The following is a 20,705-nucleotide window of genomic DNA, read 5'->3' on the forward strand; positions in this document are numbered from 1 at the left end:
AATGTGGGGCCGCTCTGTCAAAGGGCTACATACATTTGACAAGAAAGTAGTTTTGAAAACTTAAGACTGCCTTTGCAAACAAAGTAAATATAAAACAGTTGTATTACACAGGAAATGACAATAACCTTGTTTGGAAAGCATCCCACACTTGAGAATCTTAAAGAAACATAAAATATAATTGAGCACAATTATGCAAACAATGGTAGGAATGGGAGAAACCTCCACACATATAAAGCTGTGTCACCTCAATCATCTCTTCCCACAACTGACACCTGTCACAACACAATTACACTTACACAAACAAAACCAAGGACAGTAGAGAAAAGACTGTGGATATTCATTATAAACTGAAACAGATGGCAAAAAACAGTGTGCAGACAGCTTTTCAGGAAGAGTGTAAAGTGTATATATTATGTGTGTTCACACGCAGAACTTAAAATCTGTACCTATGTTTTTGAAGGGATGTTGTGGCGGTTGGCTGGTTGTCTGGTTGGCACCCACACATTTGTGCACTGGGAGACAGATGCATTCTTATATAAGATCTTATATAATGCTGCTCTGTCCTATCCAATAAGAGTGCTCCTTTTTCACTCAGAGAGCAGTAAGGCCGTAGAAGGCCCTTCCTCAACACAACAACCGTCACTTACATGTACACCCCCTTAACTCTCGGCAGTGAAGAAAGATGAAAAGACAAGCTGAGCAGAGGGAGAGACGGATGCAGGGCCCTCAGTCTGTCTTCCCCTCCTGTTGTGAATTGTTGTGAAGTTTGTCCTTAGGAGACGAATGGATAACGTGGACCTGAAACTTAATCAAGCATGTCATTTGTGTGTGTGCTGCATGTATAAAGTTAAAAAGCACAGAAAGCAAGACACTCCACAGTTCTAGACTTCTAGAGCAGTTATTGGCCAACATTTAAGGGCTAGAGAAGAGCTGGGTTAAAAATCAGTAGGACAGCTGAGGGAAGATGATCCATGTTCCTTTCAAACTGTACAGCTGAGAGAGCTGAGAAGAAGCAGCAAGAAGGAACAAGCTGGCCAAGCATGAAAGCAGATGTCAGAGGAGACCAGCAACTCTAAGGAAAAAATAGGGAGAGGAAAAAGAGTGGACAGAGATGGATGGATGAGTTCTGTGATTGCTTAAAATGATAATGTGAAAAAGGTGGAGGCAAAGTGGAGAAAAAGCAAGCAGCCATCCCCTGCAGTGTTAGGCTGGGTTTATACTCGTACGGCACCTGCATACGGTACAGCTGACGCTGGTGAACTGTGGTCTCACACTTAAGTGTAGGGTTATGGCGTTGTGTTGTAGTTTCTCTTCAACTGTTAATGACAAATTCAGAAAATCCAGAAACATGTAATCACAAACTGACCAATCGCAAGGGAGTACTTTTGCATAACCTCCTGGACCTACGTGGAGCATACAGCGGTGACGCTGTAACCGGCCTTACACAGATTCCATACGAGTACTGATCCAGCTTTAGTCTCTTTCTGTTTCACTTTCACTCCTATTCAAAGGCAGTTAGTTACTCTTTGATGTATCTATAATTGGCCAGCACATACTGTGCAGTGTATCAAACTGCACTGAAACACTTGAGCACTCTAAACAGAGGCTAACATGCTCTGCAGCAAGGGGAGCAAGCAAGAGAAATTAATGTTGGGCTTGATCAGAAATGTATTTATTAACTGCAAAGGGGAGCAGTAATTAACCCAGAGACAGCTTGTTTTCTCTGGGTCTTCTCATGTGTCAAATGGTTCATCCAGCAAGGCTCCACTTGCGACTTGCCAACTCGTGCACACACACCTCCCATCCCATCCCACTGGACCAATTTCTTCTCAATTAAGTCGACTGTGCATGTGTATGTATATGAGTGTGGCTGTATGGCCACGGTAGTGTGTATGCCTAAGGTAAACTAAGTAGGCAACAATACCGATGTGGAGAGGTTGCTTAAAGCCACGTGTTTGAGCATGTTACTCTTGTAGAGCACATGTTTATAAGCAGGGAGGAATGTGAGTGCTTTTGGATAAAAACCCAAACATGCCAGAACAAAATATTGCTTCTTAAAGGTGTCTGCAAATTAATATACCGTATCTAACAAATTTGCTCTCAAATTAAGTCCAATAACTAGGGTACATTTCTAGAAATAATTTAAAGCAAAGTTTAGTTAAGATAAAGGTAAGAAATTGAAAGTATCCATTAAAATCATAAATATGAAGATGTATTGTCTTATTGTTAAGATGGAAGAGGTGAAGGAGTGTTGACACCTACCAGCACACAACAAAATCTAGGATGGCCTCAAGGGAAACTTGACAAGGGCATTTTTGAACAATTCGTCTCCAAGAATGAATACAGAGATGTTCCTTTATGTTATTTTTCCCCATATTACATCTAATATGCTACATTTTTATGTATGCATATACTGTATATGCATGTATGCAAAAGGGTTTTTGTGACAAGGACATCACATAAAAGAAAACAGCGACTTGCTGAGGCCTTTGCACATGCACATAAACACACAGAGAGAGAATAACTGGTCTTCGTCACACTGTGAGAAAGCCCAGGAGAATGTGAGGCTGTCGTGGACAAAACACAGCATGAATATTTAGCAGTCAAATTAAAATTACAAAATATGGGAGGGGGTGGGGGGAGATGGTGTGTGGGGATAAAAAGAGAGTAAATATTTCTGCAAACACCAGTAGGACTAGTCCCCACCTTTAATTTACCACTATCCATACACTTATACTGTTGACATCTTCCGCTCCTTAAAAGAGGGAATACTGTATGTTCTAAGTAATGTGTGATGTGGTTTAGTGAAACTAGCTGTATATCCTCTACAGTATATTTAAATAAACCAGGATATTACTCATGTCCAGTTCTAAAATCATGCTTTCAAAAGGATACAGCACAATGGGTTAGTTTGCAGAGCTAACACTGTAGATTTGTTGGAGAAATAGAAAACAATTTTTGAACCAAACCTATTCAAAGTACAACAGTTTTCACTTATTTACACTAAAACCAATAACAGATGATGTAATTGTCATTATGATGATGTGTTTTACAGAAGTGATCCAAGGAGTACAAATGAGCATAAACTAAATACATAAACTATGAAGACATGACACATGGACATTTCCTGCTACTATATATATATATATATATATATATATATATTTATATATATATATTTATCTACTAAACGGTACAGAGAACTGAGGTTAAGTGCATTGTTCATCTGTGCACGAAGGTAACAGGACAAACCTGTAGAAACAGTCTGATGTACCGGGCAATGTCCTGCTTTGAAACCTTAGGTCCTGGCTTTAATGTGGATGTTACACTGGTTAATAATAATACTAGCACTGATCAGTATAAGCATTAATGCGGACTGTATGCACATATTCATAGCACCAAGATTATCAGAGCGGCAGTGGCTTCTTTTATGACTACATCACAAAAATTCCAGGGTATTGACTTGGGTACAGATTTTCTTAGATCTAAATTCAATCATGTGTTGGAAATAATCAAGATCCACACCACCTCACACAATGCACTTCAGGGATCTTCTGGTTTTGTGAAGAAAGTGCTCAAAGCTGCTTTGGCAGAATAAGAGAGGTTTAATGTATATAAAAAGTCTGTATACATTAAAATGGATGATAAAATGAGTAGCAGTAGTAAACTAGTGCAGACATACCAACCCCTGACCCTTACCAATATCAAATACAACAGACATAAATACATACATACAATAGACAACAAAAATAAGTTACCACTGTCTAACGATATGCAGAGGCACTATTTCTACAGTAGGTAACTAAATACAAAAAAATAAATAAAATAAAAAAACTGATGATATGGTGATGCAGAGACCATGGAGACATCAGTGTAAACCAAAAAAAAACAAAAAAAAAAAAAACAGAGAGGTCTTCATATTACACACAGAAGACCCACCGTAGGCCCTTTTAGCTGAAGGGTAGGGGTTTAAAGCAAAGAAGCTGGCCAAGTTTTATTTTTAAAGTCCCTTGTGCATCATTAATTCTGTCAAATCCACTTCCCTTCCAACTGCTAGACCTATCCATTGTCTCTCTCAAAGCTGAAAGAAATACAAGCTCTGCAGAAGATCTGGTTCAACCGAAACACCAATGTTATATTCATCCTTTTATTTCTTTATCCAGCCCTCTGCATTTCCCTCCTGTCCTTCTGTTTTTGATGATGAGAAAGTGAACAGTGCCCAAGGACAACATTGAGCCAGACTGTTTGTAGAGATGGTATTTTCTCAAAGAAAGCAAATGCATTTTATTTTCAACAGATCCACCATTTTGAACACTTGTTTCTTTATTGTTTTTTCACTTATAACATGGCCAAGTTAAGAATTCTTTTATATTTTATATTATCTATCTATCTATCTATCTATCTATCTATCTATCTATCTATCTATCTATCTATCTATCTATCTATCTATCTATCTATCTATCTATCTATCTCCAGCCTTGGTCCTCACACAGCAGCAGCACTCAGCTCCCAGCTGCACTCAGATGCATTTTTCTAGACATTAGTAGAGCTCGAGGTTACGATATTGTTTGTGTCAATTATTTGATTCAGTTGTCTACTAAAATCCATTTAAATTAAACAAAAATGTTTCCTTTTTGGGCAACTATTTTTGTGTGATTAAAAAGTGATTAATCAAGATTATTTAATTTCAAAGCATCTTCTTAATTAGATGAATTTTTTTAGAGGTGTAGTGTCCATGTATCTGTTTTCAGATTATTCGGTATGGAACATTTGGTTTGTAACAGAGGCGTACCGAGTTCTCACACAGAAGAGTAACTCCCTTGCATAGTCGCTGGCTATTGGATGATAGGGCTAGGGACAGCTTTAAGGAGAAATCAGAGCTTGAAGACCCTCTTCCATGGTTAAAATCGTCTGTGTTTCAGAGAAGTATGTAAATGGACAAGAACAAGTGAATAAGGCAGTATGCCAGACGTTTCTTTTTGCAGCCCCACCCCCTTCACTTCTGGATGGAAGCGCGCTCTCGCTGAAAATTCGTTCTGGATGAATTATGTTCGAAAACCAGAATCACTAAGCACCAAGGCTTTTTGTTCCTATGCTGTTTAAATTGTTTCTATTTTAAAAAGCCGTAAAAATCTTGCATGTTTTCTGAGAACCTTTGTCTTTAACAATAATAAATACTGTAAAGAAAAATGATTGAATGACTTTTTTACTTCTGAAAATGTGTGGCCATTCAAACAATTCTTTTAACATGTCAAAATCTTGCAAGTAATCATATGTTACTTCATATTTTACAGCATACATGCAATTAATGTTTTACTTAAAAAAAATCTCTATCATGAATTTTCTTTATTTTTTTCTTGAAACACACACACACACACACACACATATATATATATATGTGTGTGTGTGTGTGTGCATGTGTGTGGTTTTTTTGTTGTTTTTATGGGTGACAGTTAAGGAGGAAAACTAAGACACTCACCAGTTCCACAAAAGACAACCCTCCATAACTGTGGGCCATAATGAAGACGTTCTTGGCTGCGGCTTTGGACACAAAGTTGTCCCACACGTAGAGCACATGTTCCTCAGAGGAAGCATTTTCCTGCAACACAAAGAGGAAAAAAAAATAAACAAAAAACCTGTCACATCCCCTGCAAAGAAGCTTCATAAAACTTTTATGTTTGAAGGCTACCAATAAACTCAGATGAGCAACTACAAAACATTTAAGGCATGTTCAACAAATGAGGATGAAACATCAATAGGGTTATTAAACTCTATTGATGCTTCAATGCTACAGCATCAAAACAGAAACCCTAGGGCCAACCAAAAAGAGAGAAACACAAAAAAGTAGTGTTAGCCTGAGGTAATTTCAACAAAGAGCCACACTTTAGCAGATCAATAAGTCTTGCATATTGCAAATGCCCTGAATGTAAAACTCAATAAGCAGGATGACGTAACATTTAAATCTTAATTTGTACCCCATTGCTGAATCAATGCCCCATTTAAACACCAGTAGAGGAATAATGGAATGACACTCACAGAAGGTCAAAGAAAAAAAGAAAACAGACAGGAGATAAAAATATGCATATAGAAAACAGTCTTCCATATTTGTACACAATTATAAAATTCAGATCTGTGTGAATAAAGTCACATAGGCCTGCATGTTCACGCAACTAGAAGACCTGTTTAATTAACCTGAGATGTAAGTGCTTATCCAGGGCTGCATAGAACAATGGTAAAAGTACAGGCCAGAAAAGGGCAACCGTTAATGAACTTGTGACATTGATTGTAGGCTTTGATTTCCTATCAAACTGTTTGGTTCACAATAGAAATCAACAATGCATACCCACAAGAGGTTGCTCTACACATGCAGCATTGTTGACTAGGAACACCTGCATCCTGCAAACCAACACTACATCATATCATAGTAATGCTGGATACAGACAAGATCTTTATTTGAGCAAACACACACAAATACACACACTTGTCCTAATTAGCATAACTATGCATGTAAAAATAATACCTCAAAATAAACAAACATGGCCTATGGAGAATGGAGCTGCAACTGTTAATTGAGTGTCAAACTATTCAATGTGACTCAAAACAAATAATTAGCAATATAAGGTAAAGGACAAAGGATGTGTCTTAAGAGACTATCCTGTTAGTTTCCACGAATGTTATTGCATTTTAATAAGATGGTGCATTATAAGAAAAAGATAATTACTTTAACTTTCAGTTTTCTTAAAGGTGATAATTGAGGAAAAAGTTAGGAACGCATGCACATGTTCGATAATCTGTTTTTTAAACTTTACATTAAGAACGTAAGCCCGCCTGTGATTTGATTAAAAGATTTTGCTTTTCTGCATCTTTGTGTACAACCCAGTGTGTGCTCACACATTTTGATGATGTGCTGATGTGTATTTTTGTTGCTTGTGCTTGTCTAGAGGTAAATTAACCTGTCAGTGTTTGTGTTTGTGCTAGATTAGCATGAGAGGGGTTGTAGTGTCAGCACCAACCCCAGTTCATAGAGTGTGATGCAAGAGCAGGCAACGTTACTCTGTCCTGCCCTTCTGCCATTGGTGCAGTACATTTGCTTGTGTGTGTGCATGTGCTTGGTTTTCAGCATACGCAGAGTGGCTGGCTGAGGCCAAGTTATCTGTCTGAAAGGCTGTGACATCAAAGTCCTTTGAAGTCTCCCTCCTTTTTCCTCCACCACGTCACCCTTCATCTGTGGGCTCATTTCATTACCCTGCCTCCCTTCCTCTCCCTCTCCCTCTCTCTATCTTCTTTTCTACTCCACTGATGCCACCTGTTTTTCTTTACACTCCTCAGTCTTTCCCTTTGTCCTCTTCCCCACTCAACCTTTAGTGATAAGGCCTGACACAGGTTTGCTATTGTATGTAGCACTTTTAAGAGTCATGTGGCATCTAATTCGTAAATTAATTAAAAATGGCTGATATCAACAGACAGCAGGCAGTGATAACTGACAAAATATCACTTCTTTTGTCCATGAAAATTCTATTTTTTTGCCTTTTCTTTCTCAGCTAAGATTATGAATTCAGAAAACACTGGGGATTGATGTCTTCATTGTGTCAAAGAGTGCAGGTGTGCTCCTGAATCCATCTCCGAATTTCATACACACCACATATTCTTTGCTTTTACCATCAGCAGCAGACAACGCTGTGCATACCTGGCATGGCATTATTCGGAATTATCTAAACAGCATTAGCAAATTGTTGCAATTACTTCTTGGGGTTAATTTACTGAAGTGGAGCAAAGCACCCTGTGAGACTGGCTTCCTGTCCCCCAGCATTCACATAGTATCTTAGTTTATTTATTTTCCATAGTTCCCTCACGCAGTCTGCATGTTTTATGTGGGTTTGTGTGTGCATCTGCCAGCCTTGCCAGAACAACATCCCAACTGCACACCTGTTGCCAGCATCCTTCAGCCTTGACTGTCAAGGGAAATCTGAGTGTGTACCGTTTGTGTATGTGTTCACTGAATATACAGATAGCCATACTGTCCTTTACTCAGAGAATATAAGGTTCAATTTTACATCTTGGCAGTCCAAGGACCAAAATTCTTTCTGAAGCTGACAGCTTACTGATATTAAATAAATACATGAATAAATTCTATTAAATAAAAATAGAAGTTACAAAGGAAACAAAAACAATAATTAAATTATTAAACATTAAGTGAGTGGACAATTTAGTCAGTTCAGGATGCTTATAAACAAGTTTTTGAGAAAATTTTTATAGAAACTCATTTTACTCTATTTCTGTATTTTACACACTAAATAGTTGGTATATTCATAAACTATAACACCTACAAGGAATCAGTCAACATAAATCAACAGAAAATTGATTCTGTGTTAAAAAAATAAATAAATAAAACCTTATAATTCTGCACTGTATGTGCTCCACAATTGTCTAGTTTCTGTGATTTTTCAATTTAGCGCTTCAGATATCTTGAATACATTCAAAAACAAAGACTTCACTCAAAGTCCCCCATTTATTGCATGTGCACACACACACACACACAAACAGGCACACTTTGTTACATGCACAAAGACAGAAACTTGTGCACAGTATTGTTTCCTCAGAGGTTGTCTGGTCTAATATTTGTCCTATAAAAAACAGGGACAAGAGAGCAGAAAGGAGGAGTGCACAGCTGCCAGAATAACAGCACTTATGCTAACACAAATCCGCTGTCTGATCAACAGAGGAAACAATGAATTTAACATCAGCGCACTCCAGCAAACAAGTAATGCAGACCTCCCTTCTGCTCAACCTCCTCATCACCTAAAAGTCAGAGGACTCCAGAAAATAACCGAAAGAGCTTGAAGTTCCTGTTGGACAATTGCGAGCACGGACTAGAGGGTAAGGACCATAATACTTTTACACTCCTTTACAAACCTTTCAGAGGGAGCCAAAGGTGTCAGCACAGTGTCACGGCATCCCTATGCAACTTTATTGGGTTTAGACTCTTGCATTTGGCACTGCTGATTCCAAACTTGCATAAATAGTACAGAGAGAGCTGAATGTAAAATCAAATCTAACAGAAGCAGATGTCCAATGACAACATTGTCTCACAGTACTTTTCTGCAAAGGAACATATAGAAAACTAATAATTTATATTATTCACACACAAAACATACTGAGGCTGATATGTATCTCAACCTTTCAATTCTCTTACGTGTCCTGGGCACACACTGAGTAAAACAACTTGCAACCGCAGTCATTACAGTCTTTAATATGTCCAGCTCAGCACAGAACAAGATTGTTTTCATTTGGCCTAATGATTAGATATTAAAAAAGCAATGTAGGTAATTACAAAGAGGTTATTAGAATGCATTAGTTTGTGTTTCTCAGCTTACAATTAAAAAGTGGTCCTGTACAACAACTGTTTGCAATTTAATTCTAATCAATGTCTAGGACGTGTAGTCTTTTGCCATCTCTTTCCTTTTGTATCTTCCCCTCTCATATTTGTTTCATACCTTCCTCTCTTTTAAACAGCAGACAGAGAGCTGAGGTGAGCTGGAAGCTGTCTGAGAGCTGATGGGTCTGCTAGTGCACAGGAAAGGAAGGTATGGAGCAAATTAGCAACAGGGATGGGAAAATAATGACTGTGGCATTGTGGGTAATTAGCAGGTATAGCACCTATGGAGAGTTGGGAATATAATGATGTGAGAAAGAGACGGAGAAAAGGGAGAATGAGGTGAAAAACGTGTGCAAGACTAACAAGAGGGAGGAAACTCTGTGTGTGTGTGTGTGTGTGTGTGTGTGTGTGTGTGTGTGTGTGTGTGTGTGTGTGTGTGTGTGTGTGTGTGTGTGTGTGTGTGTGTGTGTGAGCGAGAGGAAGAAATATATGTGTAGGTGTGTTATTTGACTTTGCAATGAGGGATATACAGTGTGAGGAGGGTGAGTGAGTGACAGAGAGAAAAAAGGATAGAGGAAAAAGCTAAACTACAGTGTAAATGTCATCCCACGTGCAGATTAGCGTGCACAGACTGTATACAATAAAATAGCATGACCTTGGTGGGGTCACTCTGCTCTGACAATATTTGCCAGGGCATTGTTTCAAATCAATAACTCATTAACAAAGTACAAAGGAAGTTACTGTGGGTTTGTGAGAGTCTTTATTAGAAAAGAGCGTCTGCAGGCCAGAGAGGTCATCACTGTGACATCTTGGCTAGCCTCGCGCTGCCGCCCGGATTGTCAGGTGAAATTACTGCGAGTCATTAATTGACATAAGGCAAGGGAGAGCGGGCAGCTAGACAAGGCTGTGTTTGTTCCAAGATGACCCTGAGGGCTGTGTGGGTATGTGTGTACCTGAGTGTGTGTCTGTATGTCTTCATTCAGGTCAGCCTGTATTTACAACAGGGTTGTGTGCAGAGAGAGAAAGAGGTTGAGGGGCAGGGAGCTCAGTGGGTGAGGAGGTATGAGGGAGGGCAGGATGGATGTGTTTGATGGTTGACCTGACTAGAAGATTGGGAGCAGGGAACTGAGACCAGCTACACTGGTTCTGCCTTGGTAGAGCACAAAACTATGCATATGTGAGCGCATGACCAGATGTTATGCTCAACTCATGGCGCATGCTCAGAAAATGCTCTCACACAATATTAGACCTAATCTCCATTAAAACTTTCAAAAGTCAAGTGTGTTTACTTGTACACTGACTTCTAACAAGAGATAAGCCTAAAGTGAAACATGCTACACTGCAGTGTACTTGTGAGTCTCAAACATGACAACCTAGATAAACATGCATACAGGTCAAAGCCCACTCACACCCATGCTCACTCTCCCAACTACAAAAAATGGCATCAAGCCAATTTGCTCTCCACAGCAAGCTACTGAGCTGCCCTCTAGTCCTGGTCATTGACCTCTCTTCTGACCAGGTTCAGAGGTTAATCAAGTTCCTACCTGTCCTTGTAAATGCTGAGCTTTACTTTTTGGCAAGACTGCAGATCAAAGGTCAAATAAACTCTGTCTGTATAATTGCTTGTGGACCACAGGTTGGGACAAATGGGTGAAGGTGACAAAGAACAAAAATCCAGTCACACAGAGAAACCTGGTGGTGCCACGCTGAATACAACTGTCAGTGTGTGTCCGTGTCATAATGTTCATGGTCAAGCTTTAGTGTGTGTAGCAGTAATGAATCACCAGAGTGCTTTGTAGTATGTTGCGAACATGGGGACACGGACATTATCTGCTCAACACAGACTAATACAAGGACCTCAGCCAGCCCCTGCAGAAAGGTGCAGCTGGGAATAATGGGTTTAGAGAGGCAGAAGCTAAATAATGGATGCTACTAGCTTCAGGAAACATCCAAAAATGATCAGTTTAAGAAATACTCAGATGCTCTGTTTGTGTCTAATATATTTCCAAGAAAGTGGGGACAAAAATGTGTATATCTACAATCTGATCTGAAAACTTAAGTTCTAATATGAATATACAACACCATCCCGCAAGTGAAAGAAAATAAAGTGTTTCCTTCACTTAAGAGAGTCTAAAATTAAGGAGTAAAAAATAGTTTAACACAAGGGAATTAAATAATGCCTTCAGCTTAAACACTTACACAGAAAATGGTCCCAATATTTTTCCACCACTGTGGTATTACTGTGCCACTTTACTCTCAAAGTTGCACTTACGTTGAATACACAGTAGCAGGAAAAAAAAGAACAGAGAGAGCCAATATCCTCAACCAGCACCTTCAAAACTCTACTTAAGTAATGGCCTCACTGTCTATCTCTCTCTGAGCATTTAAGTAATGCACAATGCTGAAAGGAAAAACATAATAACAAAATAAAAAAAACAGATAACAAATAAATATTCCAGTCATTTATATATATAAAAAAAATAATAAGTGGTGCTTTAAGAAAGGCAAAGCTCTGTTTTTTGTCCTCTTTGCTCTTTTTTTCCCTCCTTCTTCTTTCCAGGGCCTGCTGGCCTAATCCCAACCAGCCAGCCTTGGGTGAACTCTTTGGAAGCTTCTTAAGCCCATGAATGTGCCTTTTGTTCCTGCCATTCCTTCGCTTGGCTGACAGAAAATAGCTAACTGGATTACTGCTAAAATTCAGAGTAAAGTGAACTCCCAAACTTCTATATGGCTAAGTGCTAAGAAAGTGCACCCCACCCCCTTTCCCCTCACTATCCTCATCAGCATCCCTCCGATTAGACTTTCTATCCCTCCGTGCCTCCCTCTGGCCTCCTTCTTTTTTCCCTCCTCCTCTGCCATCATCCCTCCAGAACATGGCCCAGTGTTGTGTGATCTGGAGGAGCAGAGAAGAGAGGGATTAGATAAGGTTGAGAGGTTGCACACTATGAACCCAGGGCTAAAAAGTAAGAATCCTAAAAGCAGTTAAGAGCTTATTAATGTGTTTAAGGAAGCGTATTAATCAACTCAACTCTATCAGTGGACTGCTGGGCATTTATGTGTGTGCGTACATCAAAAGAGAAAATACAATTTAATATTATAATTCTGGGAATAATATAGACAAAAACAAGTATGAGTTCAAGCTTATTGTATTTTTTTGCACCATGTTGGATTTTCTAATGTTATGGAGAGTGCAAGCATATAGCTTCAATACATACATTTGTGTGTGTGTGTGCGTGTGTGTGTGTATGTGTGCTACTGAATGGCTGTATGCAGGTGGTCTGGCAGCTCAGCGGGAGTTAGAGTGTGAGGTGTAGTGAATAAAAAAATGGGTGAATATGTGTTTCTTGGGTGGGTATAGAAAAAAAGAAGATAAAAACAGTCCTGCTAAAGAGGTTTGATTTAATCCACCACCCACACAGACCAACGTAGTTGAAGGAGAAAGAAACACACAACATACACGCAAAGTACACAATATCAGTTCTTGCTTCACCCTTTTTAAGCATTTTGTTCATGAGCATGCATGCCTTTACATATCTGTGCTTAGGCTTGGTGCATATGATTATGACAAAGTGTATTTGGCTGGAAAATTTCAACACTTGGACCTAAATTTTTCTGTTTAATCCGGATAATTTTTTTTAGTCAAACTCAAACACCGCAAAAAATATTGGTCATGGCAGTATTTTCCTCAGTTGCCCATTATGCATTCTATAAGATAGGGGTAACATGTTAGAAAATAACTAGTCAGTGTATTAAGATAACTTTTTTGATCATAATGGGTAATATAACCCTTTAGTTCTGTGTTCAAGTAATCTGTGTACTTATGTTTTGTAACTAAAGCGATCCATTACTATTAAAACTGTACCGTTTAAATACAAAATACAAAAGTAAATGAATAAGGAACAAAATTTTCAACACTTGCTCCGTCTCTCAGCTGCTAAAAGTTTAAGTTAAGTACTTTAAGGGCCCATTGACACCAGCCTTTTTTATTTGAATCCTATTCTATTTGCTTGGAAAGTCCACTTTGGGTATTGTAAATGCACAAACAAATCTGATTTGGATCAAAGAAGCTGACTCGGTCTGCCCACAAATACAGGTCTCGATACGCTTCAAGTGGACCAAATACAGGTACTGCTACATTGTGGGTACAGCACACAGTGTTGCGGACAAACACAACCAAAACATATGCACATGTTAGACAACAGGGGGCTGACTCGCGGTCAGGCATGAAAGAATTTGGAAAAAATTTTGATAGAAATATAATCAATCTAATATAGCTAAGATCTGATGCAGCTTCATATTTATCTGTTAGCTGTTTTCTTCTTCGTTGTGTGTCTTATCTTCTCCTTCAATGATTCTCGGTGCAACGCCACCTCTGGCAGAGAGTGAAACAGGTTATTTAAAAGGCCCGATTCATGTAAGAAGTGCAGCGTGAAAGCAATGTTGGTCTGGAAGAATAATGCACACCCCAACTGAACCAAGTCCCTAATCGGACCAAAACTAGCGGACTATCGGACCTAGTGTGAATGCACCCTAAGTTAGGCACAGCTTTACAACATTTACGGACCTAATCCGTTGAGGTAGGACATTGATGTGGGTGCTGCAGCAACAAAACAGCAATGGTTAGCATCTAGTCTGGCTGAACTGCCACATCAAGAGAAATTATCATAAACCCCAGTGCTTAAGTGGTACAGGATATGGACCATTCACAGGTAGATGTGCAGCAGACTACCTGACGTCTAAATTATATAATTAACATGTACAAGTAATAACAAAGGGGATGATAATTTATTTCAAATCAAAGGTACTCCAACTCTAGCATACAGATTTTGCTGTATGCCAAAAGCAAAGAAAAAAAAGCATACAGCTCACCTACTTCCCTCAATGCATCTGACCCTGCCCAGCACACACCATGGTGGCATGGTGAAAGCAAGTGAAGTCAAATATCACGGCATGAAAAATATTCTGCACTTCCGTTTAAGTTGGTTGAGATAATATTTACAATTCTAATGAAAAAGAGTTTTAAATATATCAGTCACCAGGAGATTAAACACAAAGAGAAACAGGGGAAAAGAGGGTTAATCTGATCAAAGAATTGTTCAAGTTTACGTTCAAGTAGCTCCCTAATCATTAACCAGCTGTTAAAAAAAAAGATTAGAGAGATGACACTAAATGCAGGTTTGTGCAAACTGATGACCGTTTATAGAGACCCTCATGTCAGATACTGTGAAAGAAGTTCCTCGACTGTACGATGAAAAAAAGGGCTCACAAATTAAGAAGTGTGTTGGAATAAGATGGCACTGCAGCTAATTATGACTTATTAGAGTGTGTATAAAGGTACTGCCGGAGAGGGGGGCGGTGTTGACAGCTCACACACTGCCTGCTAGTCCTAAAGCAACCCTAACTCTTCTCAGAAACTAGTGAGTCATGTCTTTCATACACGGACACACGTTTTTACATGTACAAACACTACCCACTCACACACATATATATATAGGCATTGCTGTGACATTTCTGCCACTAAGCAAACTGAGCTGTGGAACTGAGCTGTGGATAATTAATATGGAGATGCTTTTTTACATGAAACCCCACCATGGGGCTCGCTTGTCATTTTTTATTTTTACAATTAAACAAAATTTATGACTAAAGTCATTTCCTTTGTTTGACCACAAGGTACACTGGCTGAACTAGGTGCTTCGAGCCGTGTGTGAGGGTGTGTGCACATGACTAGAGTGTACGCAGTCAGTGTGCCTGATAAGAATGCTGCAGTGTGTTTGGAGAGTGTGTGTTCTGGAGATAATAACCCCAGCGGTCAACAAGAGTGTAGGGCCAGAGCTTCACTGACCAGCCCACCATCTGAGCGACAAAAAGGGAGGGGAAGAGGAAGTGGGAGAGAGGGAGGTAGCCATGTGGTTAACACTTGCTTACTGAGAGGCGACTGGATCACGGCCAACCTCTTCACACACAGGCTGACCACATAAGAGCCACTCTTTCTCCCTCTGCCTTCCATCCTCCCTTCATCCCTAGCTACCCAACATATCCTTCGCTCACTTCTTCAGCTCCTCACTGCATTTTCTTGTCACTTTTCTCAGTTGACAATTTGGTCCAAATTCCTTCCTCCCATTTTCTCACCTATGTCTCTTCTCCTACCTCCTCCTACAACCCTACAACTGTCACTCTGTCCACCACCCCCATCGTGCCTGTTTTTTGATGAACATCTATGGTTCAGTCCTCCTGCTGTACAGCTGTCCATATTTCCTTACTGTCTATATGTTGTTGTTTTTATTTTTTTTTTTTGCTTCAACTTACCCGTATGGGAATGCGTTCAGTCTCCATCTCTTTCTGTGGGTTACGGTATTTCTCATAAAATTCTCTCTTCTTTTTGCCCTCTTCTTTGCGCTCCCTCTTTTCAGCGGGTTCATCTGAGGGCTCAGTAGGAGAGGGAAGGGGAGAGGACTTTGCTGGCTTTTCAAGTTCCAAGTAGTTCTCATTGGGATTGAGAACTATAACACCATAGCCCTCCTAAAACAAATACAAACACACGTTTGTGTATTAAGGCAGTGGCATCAGCTGTTGTTCATTTAATTGCAAAACACATTATTATGTAAAACAAATGAAGAACTAAACATTAAAATCTGAATCCTCCTTACAGAAAATCAATGAAATAGCTGTTATACAGACACATAGGCATAAATGGTACATGTGTTAAATCTGTGGGCAATTTCACATCGCAAAATCAACAATGAAATTATTATACATTTCATTTAGAGGATTTTTTAATCATCATTTTGTCAACTTTAAATCTATTAAATGATGATATGAACTTAAGCTTAAACCTTTCAGGATTAGTCTTTTTTTCAAATCTTGAGATAAAGCTGATAAAGTGACAAATTATTATTTTTACATTAAAGAACACAAATATTACTGCAGCAGTTAAAAACCACTGATGTATATATAGGTAGAGAGGGCGAGAGAAGTGCAAATCCAGACTGAAATAAAAGGCAGTGACACAGCTGAAAAAATGTCACTACAGGGACAAAACCTGGTAACTTAGGGATTTAAAACCAGCAATGGAGCTTTCACTTAGTGAGTAACATTTAGTGACTCCAAAGGCCATGTGTCACTTGATATCAAACCAGATCAATCCCACCATCACACAGTAAGCGAGTTACCTGCAACTGCTCACACTGGTGCAGCAGCACGTGTTTGTGTGCATATAACTTGAAAATTTTATATGTGTGTGTGTGTGTGTGTGCGTGTGTGTGTGTGGGAGAGGGAGAGAGAGAGAGAGAGAGAGATAATTTTATGTTAAGCTTTGGCAAATGCCAAAAAAGTGGGAAAAAAAAGAAAAAATAAAGAAATAAAACCAGTCTTTATAATGTGAAGTGAGAAAGTATACTGTAGAGAACGGAAATTCTTTTGCAGCTGAGGGACTATAAACTTTGAAGAGATTTTAATTAACACTATTTATTGTCCCAAGCCCTCTGAAAAACAAAAAAAGAAGATGCAGGAAATGGATGGATTCCTGTTTCACTTTGGCTGCCCTTTTTAACAGACGAGCCCCGTCGTAAATACACATACACCAAAACAGTTTAACTATGGATGCACGGCTCTGCAAAACACACTAACATGAGCATTCAAATAATGTACAAGGAGTAAAAATGAAGTCAGACATGACATAAAGACCTTTAGGAGATGTGAAAGGGAATTAAGACAAGCAGCACTGCACAGCTCCCTCTGCAAATCTTCATCACACATAGTGTCATCTAATAGCAGCACCTCATCTCTTTCTTAATAAGTGTTAACACAATGTGCTTGTCTTTCGTTGACGCAGCATGTGTGTGTCCCTCATGCATCTATTGACATCTAACCTGGCATACACTCTTTCCCTTAGCACCTGCCGTGTGTTGACGATGGCAAAATGGCACTAACAGCCAAATGACACTTTCTCGCTTACTAATCTTGTAAAATTAATCTCATTCTCGCCCCTTGTCAAATTCAGTGAGGGCTTTCTATCCCTTTACATGTTTAAATGTAAAGCTTAGTAGGTAGTAAATATAATTAATTTAAGAAAATATCTTAAAGTTAGAAGAATAGTAAAAAATTATGTCTTTGCCATGTGTTACATTTTCCAAGTATAAGATTGTTTTAATATTAACAAATACACCCAAAAAATTTGAAAGGTTACTATCCAGAAGTTTTTCGGCTTCATACTTGTATCTGCATTATTTCATTTTTTATTTTTTTATTTTTAACCCCATAGCACAGCAGTCTAAATGTAAATGGTTTATAATGCAAACAAAATAAATAATATCGGCATGACATATAAAACGCAAGGTAATGAATTTATCACACTGCAATTTGTATGTCTGTAGAGTAAAAGTGAAGCTGGAAATGAATGGATAGTGAAATTGGTTTAAAAAACACAGAGAAGGCAGGCAAGCTGGAGAGTGATAGTATAGCCCCATATGTACCAGCTTAGTGCCACTGCCCACTGGTGGCGAGCAGATAAAATAACTAAGAAGATCAGATGAGCAAAAATTATACAATTTAAACTTTTAAATAAAATACATTCTTAGGAGACCCTGTACAATATCACATGCTAATATGTGGATGAACAAAATGGGAGTAAGAGTTTTCTAAACAATACATTGCCACAAACCTAATGATCAAACAAAGTCAATACCTTTTTGAGAATGCCAACAAAAACACTGAAAACATAAGCAACAGAAACGTATTGATGCCAGAGTTTTTGTTTGGGACTGCATTAGTCTCACTCAAGTACTGCTTTTAAATCACACATTCTTCTGTGCATTTCTACTTTGCCCTAATCCTGGCTTCCAAGGCCAAAAGTTAATGGTTTAGTATCACTGGTAAACACGTTCTAATGTGAAGCCTGTGGTCTATAACCATGTTTAGTCTTACCTTAACCCTTACTGGTCAATAACTCTCCCCAGCTTTAAGCACACAAACGCTAAACTCAAGTGGCCCAGTTGCTAGCCTTTAGGGCCCTTATGCTAACCTTGAGTGGCCTATAGACCTTTCTTTAGAGACACAAATATACCAAACAAACCTAACAGTGCTAACCCTTTCAGCCATCCAGTCACCCAGAAGAACATTGCTGTGAAGGCAACCACTGTCACTGGCACACTTAGTCTGGATGAGTATGGCTGATAAGTTCACCTCCATGTCGGATGCCATCATTCATTTGGACATGAAGAGGTCTGTTTCCGTGTCAGAACAACCCTGCTCTTCCTGTCTGTTCACTTCCTACTGTTATTTATCTCTGCAACGTAGAGAAAACATCATGGAATTCTATTTATTCTTCTTATGTAGACTATTTTGAAAGTTATAATTAGTGCTACCATAAATTATTATTATTATTTATTAAAAAGGAGGGGAAACGAAAGATACAGATTATATTTAAATTAAACAGCAAAATGTTGTTTTTCAAATACCTCCCATCAAGCTTTTGTCCACCATCTTTTTTTTTTTTTTTTGTAGCTGAATACATTTACCATATACCCATCTGGAATTGGGCCATGCATGTCTTTGTGGCTCTTGCTAACTGTTAAGTACCCTCCCAAATCTCATCTTTGTTGTTGTGATGTGCTGTCAATGTGTGAATCTTACACAAGCTGCCTTTTGCAAACTTTGGGTGATGCCGCTTTTTATACCACTAAACCTCTCTCACACACATTGCTAGCAAAGCTAAAACCGCCTTTGTCCTATACAAACACACTGTCTCACATGAAATAGACACACACGGTCCTCTAGCATTAGGTCAATCTTGTCTTTTTGCTGTAGTATGCAGGCTAAGTCTCTTCCCATGCCCTATGGGTGCCCCTGTGCCACTACCACACTGAGTCCCTGCCCTAGGGCCAGCGGTCAAGAGGGTCATGACGGCCCCTCTAAGGGGGAACACCCCAACCCTCATCATCCTGCTCTGGATGCTCCTTAGCTCTCCTTTGTCGTCCTGTCCCACACCAGATAGCACAACAAAGACTGCGCTGCTACGGAAACCAAGGCTTGTCTCGTCAACACGATTAAACCTTTCTTTCATCATCCACTCACATGCAGCAGTGTAAATTTCTTTATAAACCTAAATAAAACCCACATTTACCCAAGGTAATGTAAAGAGAAACATTAAAATAACACTTTTATAAATCTCTAATATAATTGTTATATTAGGTTTGACTTTTCTGTAATTTATCATTGAAAACTAAAAGCATATCTTAACACCTTTGTCAATACACTGTTGTAATGCTAATGTGCCTCATGGTCACATATTGCTGTCATCTGTTCACTAGAAGTTGTATAATCTAAAGAGACAGTAGAATGTGCGCGTGTGTTTCTGTGTATCCACGTGGGTGAGGACACAAGCATGAGTAAGAGTAAATAAGATGCCCCTCAGAGACAGCGGCACCTCTATTTTTCCACTGGCGGTGTAATATAATGAAATGTGTCTAATGTGCAGGAGCGGGGACAGAGGCGGCTCAAATGAGAGGGTGTTTCATCTGTGCACGTGGAGCTTCACGAAGCTTTGATGTGAGAGCTCTTATGTAGTAAAGCAGGGCTCTGGGCACGAGGAAAAGGACAGCACTTGACAGGTACAAAGCACGGCTGATAGCGGTCACGGGTGCATGCAGTGTGGAAAGTGGATGGTATGGTTAGGTGAATTGGAGGTTGTGTGTGTTGTATGTGTATTGTTTGTTAAAAAGAAGCACATAAATGTTTTTCATCCCTCTGCATTTCTATTCTAAAGCATTTATATATCTTTGTACATGCATTTACATCTCAGGAATCAGTCTACACTTTACAGGTAGTTACTGAAACTGAATCAAGTGGCTTACTTATTCGTTTCCAGTCAGAAGGCTGGTAAGATCTGAACACCCCACTTTTTATCAGCAGCCTTTAGTATATTTTTTTGTTTCAGCAACACACACCTCCCAATGTAGTAAAATTCTTGATTGGCATTCAGGAAAATTAGAGCCAGTGTGATCTACCTAATAAGCTTGGGAGAAGATGAGAGAGGAGACAGAGCAAAGCTTTGACACCTCAGTCCATACTCATACTAATGGCTGAAATGGAAATAAATCCGAGAAAAAAAAATCAGCTTACTGGGAGGAGGCAGACGGAACAAACACACTGACTCTCACTAAAGGGAGATGAAGGAGCTGAAGGAGAAAGTAAATACTATCATAACAAGCGTACTCTACTGTTCGCTCTCACTCTGTCAGGGCCACCCTGCTCTGTGTGACCTTGTCTGTTTCAGCCTCTATGTGAACTAACTTTGCATGCAGGGCCCCTTTATCCACTGGATTCCCCTCTT

General features: G+C 39.2%; 1 protein-coding gene across 1 annotated transcript in view; it reads right to left on the reverse strand.

The window, feature by feature from the left end:
• The window catches only part of fam172a (family with sequence similarity 172 member A), a 160,498-nt gene that overhangs the window by 72,736 nt on the left and 67,057 nt on the right, over positions 1-20,705 (reverse strand). The window contains exons 7-8 of the mRNA XM_041999438.1: positions 15,683-15,895; positions 5,480-5,599 (exon numbers count right to left, since the gene is read on the reverse strand). Of these exons, the coding sequence (XP_041855372.1) occupies positions 5,480-5,599; positions 15,683-15,895 (333 nt within the window). The remainder of the gene's footprint in view (positions 1-5,479; positions 5,600-15,682; positions 15,896-20,705) is intronic.

Source organism: Melanotaenia boesemani, chromosome 11 (genome assembly GCF_017639745.1).
Source record: "Melanotaenia boesemani isolate fMelBoe1 chromosome 11, fMelBoe1.pri, whole genome shotgun sequence".
NCBI classification, from domain to species: domain Eukaryota; kingdom Metazoa; phylum Chordata; class Actinopteri; order Atheriniformes; family Melanotaeniidae; genus Melanotaenia; species Melanotaenia boesemani.